At 29.9% G+C, this 13,210-nt stretch overlaps 1 protein-coding gene and 1 pseudogene across 1 annotated transcript; both read right to left on the reverse strand.

Annotated features, from left to right (window-relative positions):
- On the reverse strand, positions 616–1,755 carry LOC18608353 (annotated as a pseudogene).
- LOC18608355 (dehydrodolichyl diphosphate synthase 6) lies at positions 10,350–11,212 on the reverse strand. The gene has a single exon (XM_007042994.2). It carries the CDS (start codon positions 11,196–11,198, stop codon positions 10,365–10,367), a length of 834 nt encoding a protein of 277 aa, XP_007043056.2. The 5' UTR covers positions 11,199–11,212; the 3' UTR covers positions 10,350–10,364.

Consider the following 13,210-nt stretch of genomic DNA (forward strand, 5'->3'; position numbering starts at 1 on the left):
CAATTTGCAAATTAGAAAATATTTTTCCCCATTATTTTTTTGACTCCATGGAGCATTTGCCGATCCACTTGCCATACGAAACTAAGGTTGGAGGATTGGTCTATTATCAATGGATGTATCCGTTCAAGAGGTATTGTGAGGGTTTAGGTAATAAAAGTTTTTATTAATTTGAAATTAATTAGAATTTGATGTTGAACATTGCTCTTTATCAATGTCAATATTATATATATTTTTGTTCAATTTCGTCTTTGAGACGTGGCACAAATTTTTTTTGAAAAGTTTTTTAATCTGCCACTTGACACTGACACGTCAATATGTCAATGCCACATGACACTACCACGTCATCATGTGAGTGCGACGTCATCAAGATATACCACGTCAGGGCTAACATCATCTCTTTTAACAACAAAATTGGATGTCATTAAAAGAAGAGACTAAATTGAAGCAATTCTCAAAATTAAAGGATTATATTGCTTCGATTTTGAATATAGAGATTAAATTGAACAAAATGCATAGATACAAGAACTTGGTGGGTATTTTGACAAAAAATAAACCTTCAACCAAAGAGTTATTAAAAGAATGAATAGAAAAATAATTATCTTCTACTCAAAAAAATTAATTATTTAAGCAAACTTCCATTTAGGTGTCAATATAATCATGAAATATAGCAATTGTAAAGGTGGTACAAGCTTTATAGTTGCTTATTTTTCTTCTCCACACGAGATTGGTTTCTCTGGAAGTTCAGGACTACCCAAACCAAATGCCAGAAACTAATATCAGGCCAAAGCGCCAAGGTGGAGAACAAATAGCTTCGTGCACTCTGCCATAGCAGAAAATTGCTTAGACGATTTTCACCGGACGTCCGGACTACAATGTCAGGGTCAGGTGCGATACCCATATCCATTTGCTTCTCAATTTCCACCAAATTAATTGGACCACAGCCTGCACGTCTGGGTTCTTGATTTTCAACCCACTTTTCTTCACAGGATTTCTGAATAGCTTGAATGATCTCATTGGTGGAAGTGTAGGCAACACAAAGCGTAAGCAAAGCATTAGAATTATTGGCAGTAACCGCCATTAATTTCTTTGCTGCATCCCTGATAGGTTCTCTTAAGAGTTGCAGGTTCCCTGAGAAATGAATTCTGACTCCATAGCGGTTCACTATGCTGTCTTTTCGACGCATTAGTTCAATCTTCTCCAGCATTAAATTCATAATGTATTCAACTTCTTCAGGCCTACGCTTGAAATTTTCGATGCTGAAGGCGTAGACTGTGAAATATTTTATACCCAGTTCACAGCCGTATGTAACCATCGACATGAGAGCCGAAACCCGGCATCATGGCCAGCCCCTCTTTCAGGTTATGCTGCCTTGCATATCTTCGATTTCCATCCATACTGAAGGCAACGTGGGCAGGGACAGGACCAACAGATAGAACAGAAAATATGCATTTTCTCAAGAACCGGACCACTTTGGAAAGGAAATTTAGCATTTTCTCACCAACTCCACCTTTCTGCATACTGATAGTTTAATTTATGCAAGGCAAAACCAAAACCATCACCTGTAATGCAAAAATCAGCTTAGTCCAAATTGTTGTACACTGAGACAAAAACTAACTTTTGACTAAGCATACAGAACTTGAAATGCAATCTCATGCTGAATGCTAAATAATTTCCAGGAATAGACCTTTTTGAAAGTCAATCTCACCCTTAATTAACAAGCACTTGATCTTTGTAATTGCATAATTCTCTCTAGGAATACCACCAGCAACTAATTACCTGAATGATCAACTGCTCTCAATGAACACGGGATAAGTTAACGAGTCGGAAACTGTTAGAGACTGAGAGTTAATCCAGCTGCAAAAGCAACAAAACTAGACAAAGAAAATTAAAGGATCAATCGGCAAAGGGGAGAAAACAATGCTTTGCCAAGAAGTCTGAAATGACACTGTATTTATCTACAAGGCAGATCATGTTTCTTACGTGATTTTCTTTTTTTCAGTTTAACTGCGCAATCACTGCTTAATTGATTGAATATGGTCCCTTTCGTCATAGATGCACCTTCCGTCTAATAGGGTTGTAAAAATCACGTGTGGGTTTTCTTTAAACAAAGGGAAATGCGCCTTTTATCCAGCAATTGAGCGGCCTGACTGTACAGTCTATACTTAGCGCACTGGAGACGAAGCCCCAGAGTTAATAAAGCAAACGAGACGAACTAACTGGTGTGAAAATGACAATACTTTTATACAAGTTGTAACTGAAAGTAAATATGTAACCACTCGAGTTCTAATTGCTATGGTCAAAAACCATTTATTTTTTACATAATATTTAAAAAAGTTTTTAATTATTTAAAAACATTTAAATATTTATTACTTTCAATTAAGCTTTTATGACTAATTATTAACTTCGTCAAAATACTATTTTTCATCTTATATCATATGATATTAACATAATATGCTAACATATTATAATTGATAATAATATGACATGTTGATATATCATAATTAATGATGACGTAATATGTTAATTTAACATAATAATATGATCATGTGATATTTTTCACCATCCACATAAACGTCATATTAGTGCTATGTGAATATAAATAACAAGTAACATTTTGAGTAATGATAATTAGCTCATTATTAATTATAAGGGCTTACTTGACTTAAAATAAAAGTATAAGGGCTTGATTGAACGTAACAAAATAATAAAAACTTATTTGAATTTTGTTAAATAATTTAAAAACTTTTTCGTGTTATGAAATATAACTTAAAATAACAAATATAGAAAAAGTATTTAGAGGTAGAGAAAATATTTAAAGTGAGTAAGAAGATCTTATTCAAATGTATATTTATAAATGAAGTATAGGGTCTTATTTATAGGCTAATAACTCTTATCTAGATAGAATTTACAAGATGAAGTTAATACTAAAGGATTAGATAAATGAATAAATCCTACTCTTCATTCAATCTAATTTACTTCCAAATCTATATATATATAATATAAATGGATATTCACAAAAATATTCATCAACTCTTCTTTGAATGTCTATTGTGTTAAGAATATGTTTCGTTAAAACTTTACAAAAAAAAAAACCTCATGAGAAAAAAATTTGAGTGAAGGAAAAAGAGTACATAAGTCTTTTCAAAAATTCTCTTTTGAAATACTGCCTCATTGAAAACCTTATCAAGAAAAACCCATTGGGAAAATCTGTAATGAAGAAAAAGAGTACAATGTGTATTTTATTCCCTTGATGACTACATTATTGAGATCTTTAAAATGGCACAGTCCGATCTCTTATACTAACTTTTTAAATGTTACAGTAGGAATGACTTTAGTGAACAAATCTGCTAGATTGTCACTTGAACGAATTTGTTGAACACTAATATCATCCTTTTCTTGAAGATTATGAGTGAAGAAGAATTTTGACGAAATATATATTATCTTCTCGCCTTTAATGTATCTTTTTTTTAACTGGGCTATACAAGTAATATTATCCTCATATAATGTTATTAACATTTCCTTTTTGGTTGATAAGCCTTACGTGTCTCGAATATGTTAAGTTACAAATCTTAATCAGACACATTCATGACTTGCTTCATGAATTGTTAAAATTTTTACACGGTTACAAGAAGTAGCAACTATAGATTGTTTTACAAAACACTATGAAATAGTCATACCTCCACATGTAAATAAGTAATATGTCTAGGATCAAGCTTTGTATGAATCAAATAAATATCTTGCATCTGCATAACCAATTAAATCTTATTTTAATATATTTGAGCAATATAAGCCTATATCCATTGTTTCTCGAAAATATTGAAGTATATTCTTAATTCTATTCTAATGTCTTTAAGTTGAAGAAGAATTCTATCTTGCTAAAAAATCTAAAGCAATTGATATATGAAGTCATGTACAGCTAATATGATACATTAGTGCTCCAATTACATTACGATATAATACTTTAGGTATAAGAAGTTTTTCATCATCCTCACGAAGTTGGAAATAGTCTTTTTTCACATTTAGTGACCTTACAACCATTAGTAAACTCAATGGATATGCTTTGTCCATATAAAATTGTTTTACCACTTTTGTTATAAAATTAATTAATGGACAAAAATTTCATTTGCCAAGTGTTAAATCTGAAGACTCCAACAAAACTTTGTTTTTTCAAGGTTTTTCATCTCAAATTTTTTCTTTAAGTAATTCACGACTTTTGATAACTCTTTAGAAGTTCTAATAATATTTAAGTCATTAACAGAAACAACAATTATCAAAAATTCAAATCCAAATCTTTTTATAAAACACATAGGCATATAGGATCATTTTTATACCCTTCTTTTAACAAATATTCACTAAGGTGATTATACCATATGTGTTCGGATTACTTTAATCTATATACATATTTATTTAATTTGATCGAATAAATTTTTCAAGAATTCAAATTTTTTGTGCTTCAGGCAACTTAAACCCTTTCGGGATTTTTATATAAATATTGTTATCAAGTGAGCCATATAAATAGGTTATAACTATATTCATTATATGCATTTCAATCTTTTCATGTATTGCCAGACTAATTAATATAGAATTGTAATTGCATCCACCACAAGAGAATATGTCTCTTCATAATCAATACAAGATCTTTGGGTAAAACCTTATGTGACAAGCCATGCTTTATATCTCATTTTTCTCATTTCATTTTCGCACAAATACCCATTTATATCTTACTGGTTTTACATCATTTATATCGGACAAATACCCATTTATGCCCATTTATGCCAATTCCACCTTGATTGCGTTTTTCCACATTGGCCAATTATTTCTATTCTACATTTTTTAACATATATATAAGTTCAAGATCCTCATTTTCTTTCATAATTTTGAGTGCTACATTATATGCAAAAATATCATCGACGTTTCTTGCATTTTGGTTTCATCTTTTCCCGTCATGATATAATTGATTGAGATATCTTCATTTTCAATTATTTCAGATACCTGAATTTTTTTTGCAATTTTTATCAATTGTATTAGAGGTCTCTTCTAGAGTTTCTGCTTCTTCTTTTTCACCATCTTGATTATTTGCTATTTTTCTTTTTTGAGGATTTTAACTTTGGAACCAATTGGTCTCCACACTTTTGGCATGCCTTATCCTACAAGGACATTAATTCTAAAAGGAATATTTGTAGCCGGTATATAAGATTTAGTTATTCTTTTTAAATCAGTAAATACATCTGGCAACTGATTTGTTATATTTTACAAAAAAATTATTTTTTAAATTTCAAATTCATATTGATTTATGTGAGAATCAAAATTAAATAATAATAATAATAATATATTTCAAGAAATTTCCTTTTTTAGTTGTTTATTTTCTCACCTTAATGTTGAAAAAATTATTTCATCAAAATAACAATCAACAAACCTAGCTATGAATAAATCTCCTATTGATAATTGTAAATATTTAATTACAAATGGATATTCATATCCAACATATATTCCTAAACTCCTTTGAGGACTTATCTTTGTGCATTGTGATGGACTAATTGGAACATATATCGCACATCCAACAATTCTTAGATAAAAAATATTTGGTTCCTAACCAAAAATCAATTGAATAAAGGAGAATTTATAATAACTCATTTGGCCTGATGTGTACAAATACTACTGCATCCAAATTGGCATACCCTAAATAGAAATTGGGAGTTTAGATTTCATAAACAATGACCTTACAATTAGTTGGAAGTGTTTAATAAATGATTCTGCTAAATCGTTTTGTATATGAACATAAGCAACAAACTGTTCAATAGTTATTTCAATTAATTTACAGTATTCATTAAAAGCTTGATATGTAAATTCACCAACATTGTAAAGATAAATAGTATTGCTTACGTAATTAGGAAAATGTGTTTACAAACAAATGATTGCACATGCCAAATTGCAAGCTGATCATAAGTACACATGTGACCATCTAGTCGATGCATCTATTAAAATTATAAAATATTTAAGTGATTCACATGGTGGATGTATGAATCCACATATATCATCCTGAATATATTTTAAAAATGTAGAGGATTTAGTCCCAACTTTAACTAGTGATGGCCTTATAATTAATTTACCTTCAGAGCAAGCAGCACATGAGAATTCATTAGATTGAAAAATCTTTTGATTTTTCAATAGATGATCACATTAATTTTCAATAATTTTTCACATCATTATTAATCCGGGATGGTCCAACTGGTCATGCCAAACATTAAAATCATTAGTAAACTTCTGGTTTACTATAGTATAAGTTTCAATCATTCTAATGTTTGTATAGTACAATTCATAGAACAAAATGGGTAATTTTGTTCTTCAACACACACTTCTTACTCGAAATAATAGATGTAATATAGAGGTATTAAGTGTTTATTTCTTTCATTATCTCAATATGATATCTATTTAGATGAATATATTTAAAACTTAATAAATTTTTTTGAGATGTTGAAAATAATACATTCTTTGTTATAACTTTATTCTTCGAGGTAGTAAAATATTAGCTCTTCTAGAGCCTTCAATTAATTTTGTACTATCAAATATTATATTGACATTGGTTTCTTCCGTTGTCAAGTTGGAAAAATATTTCTTATTTTTAAATATAATGTGCGTTATAGCAATGTCTGCTAGATATATATTCACACAATGGATTTTTGATCCAACAAGATGAATATTCTTTTTTTTTTCAATAAAGTAAGATATATACAATAAGAAGCTTACAAGTTAACATGAAAGAATATTAAATATATAATTAAAAAACATAATAAGAACATATTATTTAAATATAATGAGAACATATAAAAATATCTTTATAATTGAGTTATACTAAAATATACCAACAAACTATTAAAAAATTTCATTCTTAAATATTTTCATTACCAATCAAATGGTCAATTCTTTTTTTAGGATGGACAAGAAAATCAACAATTTTTCATTACCAATCATATGATCAATTCCCTTTTCAAGGTGGACAAGAAAATTAGCAACATATCAACTTGGCCATGGTATCATCACAATATGTTTTAGCTTAATAAAATTCAAGACATACAAGTATGTGACCAATAGCCTTTCATGTTACATCAATTATAAACATTTTCTATATTTGTCTTATTTTGCCTATTTTTGTCTTTTCATTATTCATTTATTTCGATGGGTTAAAAGTATTCATCCACTTTTAGTGAGCTAAAGGTATCCATCCACTTTTGGTTAGTAAAATTATCCATCTACTTTTGGTGGGTACACTTCTAGTGGGTAAAATTATCCATAAAATTAGAATAGTGATTAATGTATATTTTATGGTGACCTCTTTCATGGCCATGACCATAATTGTTAAATGATGTTGCATTCACTTCAAGAATAGACAGCTTCCTGATTTTTTATTAGTAGCTATATAATAGCAAATTCACTTTTCAATCAATGGACAAAATATAATATATAATACATGATAGCATAAGGTTGATTCACTAACCTGATTTACTACAACTAGAAATTAAAGACCAACTATTGAAATCTTTTTAAAGTTTGAAGATGATAAAAAAAATAATAATACCAACACTTACCTAATTTGCTAAAACTAGAAATTAAAATCCTTTTGAAGCTTAAAGATGATGAAAACAAAATAATATCAAAACTTGAGAGATTAAAGAATAGTGCTTATAACATATTGTGAAATATAATTTGAAATAACAACTATAGAGAAAGTATTTAGAAGGAGTAAGCAGATCTTATTCAAATATATATTTACCAATGAGGTGAAAGAGCCTATTTATAAGCTAATAACCTCTTATTTAGATAGAATTCACAATATGAAGATAATACTAATAAAGGATTAGATGGATGGATTAAATCTTAATCTTTAACCAATCTAATTTATATCCAAATCTAGATATACATAATATAAATAGATATTCACAAAAATATTTACAATATTTTGAGTATTATGTTTTTATTTTTTAATTATTATTTTCTTTCAATAGATCTACAAATTGGATTGGCTCACCTTTTCTTTAAAGGGCTGAAACCATGAAAACAATTATTTAATTTTTTTAATAAGCATATTATCTTTTAAAAATTAGACAAAACATCACCAATATTCGAATAGGAGATTTTTATCTAAAATTGCATCTTACCTTATCATTTGGATTAAACTTAACTAATTACAATAAACTTATTATTATCCTATTCAACAGCTTTTTATCATCAAATTGCATAAAATTAATTATTGGGTCAAAAGACCAAGTTGAGTAGACTCAACAAAAATCATTCCATATGTAAGATTTATATTCGATATTCTATTAATAAATACAATTATTAATTTTATTACTTCAATAAAATTTATATTTACTAGTAAGTTTATAAAAAAAACTTTGATGACATAGCCGGTTAAAATTCATAGATTATATTAACACTCTAATGGAGAGTCGAGATCTTATGCTTGAAATTCAACTTCTTTTACCTTATATATTTGATTATTTATATAAATACATATTTATCAAATATAAGTTCTGATTAAGTATAGATAGATAATATATAGCGAACAGTAGTCAACGTATTATTATCTTGTTGGTACGAAAATTATTAACCTTTACTGTATATATTGCCAAAATTCATTTAATTAAGTTCATCTATTAAATGGACCACCTAACCAAATCTGTTAATGCTAACCGAACAAGAGCTGTGGCTTAGCCCAACGTGATACGTAATGAAGGGGTCGCCACTTAGCCACTGATATTGACTTCGGTCATATATGTAACACACTATTATTTGTTAGGTTTCATTAGGATTTTAATTTGGTTTAATATGTAAAAACTTTTTAAATTATTTAATAAAATTTAAATAAATTATTATTCTTTTGTTACATTTCAATCAAATTATTATATTTTTATTTTAAGTGAAATAAGTCTTTAAGATTAATAGTCAACTAAATATTACTAATTAAAATATCACTCGTCATTTTTATCATATAACGTTAATGCGACATAATAACATATTATAATAAATGATAACGTGACATGTTGATGTAGCATGATAACTTGATTATATGATATTTTTCACTTTTCACGTTAACGCCGCATGAGTATAAAATGACTAGTAACATTTTGATTAAAGACATTAATCAACTATTAATTATAAGAATTTATTTGACTCAAAATAAAAATATATGAATTTGATTAAATATAATGAAAGAATAAAAACTTATTTAAATTTTTTTAAATAATATAAAGTATTTTTTCAAGTATTATATCTTTCTAGTTTTATTGCTTGTTCTTTTTTTTTTTCAAACAAAAAGTAAGTTTGAAAATAAAAATAATATTTTTGGAAAAATTACAAATGAACTAATTATAACATAATTGGTATTACATTAAACAATTTTTTATTTTACTTCTTAACAACTTTTCAGTAAGCAAACAGAGAAGTAACAAAAGTACTTATCCAACAAAAAACTTCTGTTAAAAAAACCTTCAACCAAATAAAGTAGTTAAAGGAATAAATCAAAAAATAATCATCCTCTACTCAAAACAATTATTTTTTTTAAAATGTACATATTTTTATTACCAAGTGTCAAAATCAAAAACAATTTTGTAATTTATACATGCATAACTAAGTACCTAAATTTGGAGATGTCTAGATACATCAACTTAAAGCTAATTAATTAAATCTCCTACTTTCAAAATAAAATATTATTTCATTGAAGGACAGAAGGGAGTAATCCTTTAGGTCTTAGGTTTTACCCAAATTTCCTAACCTTTTTGTTGGAGGTCCATGTGGTACAGCCTCACAATAACAACAATAATAATTGAACTTGTAATTTGATATCAAATCGGTTTTTTAAAAAACGTTATGTCAAAGCAATTTAAAGTCGATAACTAAGGGCAACAAGCATGATCTTGTGCAATTTTTTCTTTTACTGCGAATGATCCTTAAGGTTTTTTACAGTAGCATAGGGAAACAAGTTTTCTCGTACCCAAAAAACAAAGAAACAAGTTTTATATATATATATATATGCACATAAAATGTATTATATGAAACAATGTTTTCAAAGCTTAATTAGGTTTCAAACGACAAAGAATTGTTAAGATTAATAGGCACAACATAGCGTTGACAATTCAATATTGACAGGTAGCTAGCTCTTTCTTCTCTCATAAATGGGGAAAGAAAATCCAATAAAAAAAAAAGTTGAAATAAGGCAGGTTGCTAGGACTTCATAAATAATAAAACTGGTGAGTTCCAATGGAGTAAGGGAATTTGGTTTTCTTTCTCCAGCTAATAGCCCAAAGGGAGGGTTTATGGAGAAAGGACCACTCTGTCAGAGCAATCTAAATCATTCATAACAAGATTTATAGTAGCTTCTTTTGCTTGTCCAAGTAAGAATGGTTTCGCTGAAAATTCAAGACTGCCAAAACCAAATGCCAAAAGTTCACCTCTGGCCACAGCGTGGGGGTAGAGTACAATTGGCTGCATGCCGTTTGCCACAGCAGAAAGTTGCTTAGGCGATTCTCACCTGCTGTCCTCACCACTATATCAGGATAAGGTGCGGTTGCCATGTACATATGCTTCTCAATGTCCACAACTTCTACAGGTTTTGTTAAACCATAATTCCCACCCGTTTTCTTCTGTTCTTGCATTGCGCGCCGCCTTTCATCGCAAGCTTCTCGGATGGCACTCACCATTTCATCAGTGGAAGTGTAAGCAATGCAAAATGTGAAGAAAGCTTTAGAGTTGTTGGCCGTATTTGCCATTAATTCCTTGGCTGCGTTCTTGACAGGTTCATTTAAGAGGTCTAGGTTGCCCGAAAAATGGAATTTGACACTATAGAGGTTTGCTATGCTGTTCTTTTCACTTAATAGCTCAAAAGTAAACTTAAGCAAGTCCATGACGCGCTCAACTTCTTCAGGCTTTCGCTTGAAATTGTCAATGCTGAAGGCATAAACTGTTACGTATCTTATACCCAGGTCGCAGCAGTGCATGAGCATTGTCAACATAACCAGTAAGCCAATACTGTGCCCTGTCCCCTTTGCCAGGTTCAACTTTTGATCATATCTTCGATTTCCATTCATGATGAAGGCTATGTGAGTGGGGATTGGACCAACTGAAAGGACCTTACATACGCCTTTTCGAAACAAATTGCTTAGTGTATGGCGTACTGATCTCACTTTACTAAAATTATTCATCCTCGACTCCAGCTTTAATTAGTACAAGCAGACATACTATATTAAGAACAAGAAAGCATCTAGGTATCAAGAGTCATTGGACAGACAGAAAATACTCGAGCACACAAGCATGAAGGCAAAAGAAAAAAAAAAAGATCTAATTTTAATTAAAAAGCATCTGCTTTTTGGGAGATTGGTCTTGCTCTACTAATTGAAAGGTTTCCCTATACCAAATTCTGATTAAGCAAGACTAATGGACAAAGACAGAGGCAAAGGAAGAGAGGAAAATTTTTTCCAACAGAGAAAGAAATACTCTACTGCATCAATTAATCAGATTGCATAAGAGAACCCCAAATGAAATGAAATAAAAAAAATACAGAAAATCTATTCCATGGGTCTTTTATACAACAAGATCAGTTGATAGAGGGATCTATAAAAGGGCTTAAAAGTGAAACAACTTAGAAGGAAAACAATACAAATATCTAAAGACTATCCCCCATGGCTCATAAGAAGATAAATCGAGGTTTTTGCTATGCAGGTTAAGAGCAACAGTAAACATTTACCTGAAAACGAGAGGAGAAAACTGGAGGTCAAAACCCACCAACTACGAAGTTGCACCACCAAAAAATCAATTCCTGAAAGGCATGGTACCCACCATTTGGAATTGCTTGGCATGTTTTTATCAAAACCAGTTCACAACTCCACTTGATTATTATTATACAGAGGTGTCTGTGCCCGCCCCGTGATTGGTGTTGGTAAGCGTGATAACTGGGGGGGGTTTTGATTTCAATATTTGGTCAGAGTTCAGATTTGTTAGTCCAATTTTGCTGCATTTTTTGTCTTTGAAGTGCGCTACTTTGTGCCACTGCCATGGGCACGGTTTCATTATAATAAGCAGAAAATCTTCCAGGCCCCGATTCGGACTAATTGTTTAAGTCCAAGGGATATTGTGTATGAGAATTTTGTAATCAAATTTAGAAAACAGTGTACATTGGTTTTCGTCTCAAAAATGGAATGTGACAAATCCAACAACCTATCCCTTCCTGATGGTAGCTGGTAAGTGTCATCAGAAAAACTTATAAATGTTAGTAAGCCAGTCATGGACGTGTAACTGTAATTTACATTAAGATAAGAGCATATACTAATTAGCATATACTAATTAACTAACCATTGCTTCAGAGTTAACTCAGAAAGGGATGCTTCAGAGCTAACTCAGAAAGGGATTCTTAGTTACTTGCAGCACACGCAATCCTGAGGAGTGACAAGGTTAATTGCTCAGCTGCAAAGGTAACATCCATCTCTTATTATTTACAATTTTCAAGCAATAAAACAGAAAGACAAAAGTACGTTTCCAGCGCCGAGCTAGGCAGGAGACCGCAGGGCCGCCTAGTACAAAAAGGAGTAGAGAGATTTATCAGGCTTGCTGTAGCTAACAGCGCCAGTTTTATTTGGAATGGAAGATGGAACAGCGAATAACAGCAAGAACTGTAAGAAATGGTACATACAGAAAAGTTTTCTACAGTCCTTTGGATTCACCAAAGCCTTTTATTCTACCTCATGTGATGTATCACTGCTGAGACAAAGCCTTCAAACTTGTTTATCACTTATAGCATGTTTGATCGGGGGAATGACTAAGCCATTCCCCTTTTATTTTTAAAGAATTTTGATTTTTTTATTTGATTGAAAAATGATACAAGAAATAATCATTTCATACCAACTGCTATTCTTTAAAATCTTTTAAAATAAAAAAATAGCTAATAACACCTTCCCATGATATTAGTTATTTCATAATTGAAAAATAAATTCAAAAATTGATAAAAATAAAAATATCCCTTACAAGTTTGAAAAATTACAATTTTATTTATATAAATTATTATTTTTTTCTCTCTCCTCTTTCTCTCACTTGATTTCAATTTTTAATAAATGTTAATAATTAATTATAAATAAAATAATAATATTTAAATTATCAATTCTTAATAAAATAATTATAATTATTCCTATTTAAAAATAAATAAATTAAAAATAAATAACAT

Source organism: Theobroma cacao, chromosome 2 (genome assembly GCF_000208745.1).
Source record: "Theobroma cacao cultivar B97-61/B2 chromosome 2, Criollo_cocoa_genome_V2, whole genome shotgun sequence".
In the NCBI taxonomy this organism is placed as follows: Eukaryota; Viridiplantae; Streptophyta; class Magnoliopsida; order Malvales; family Malvaceae; genus Theobroma; species Theobroma cacao.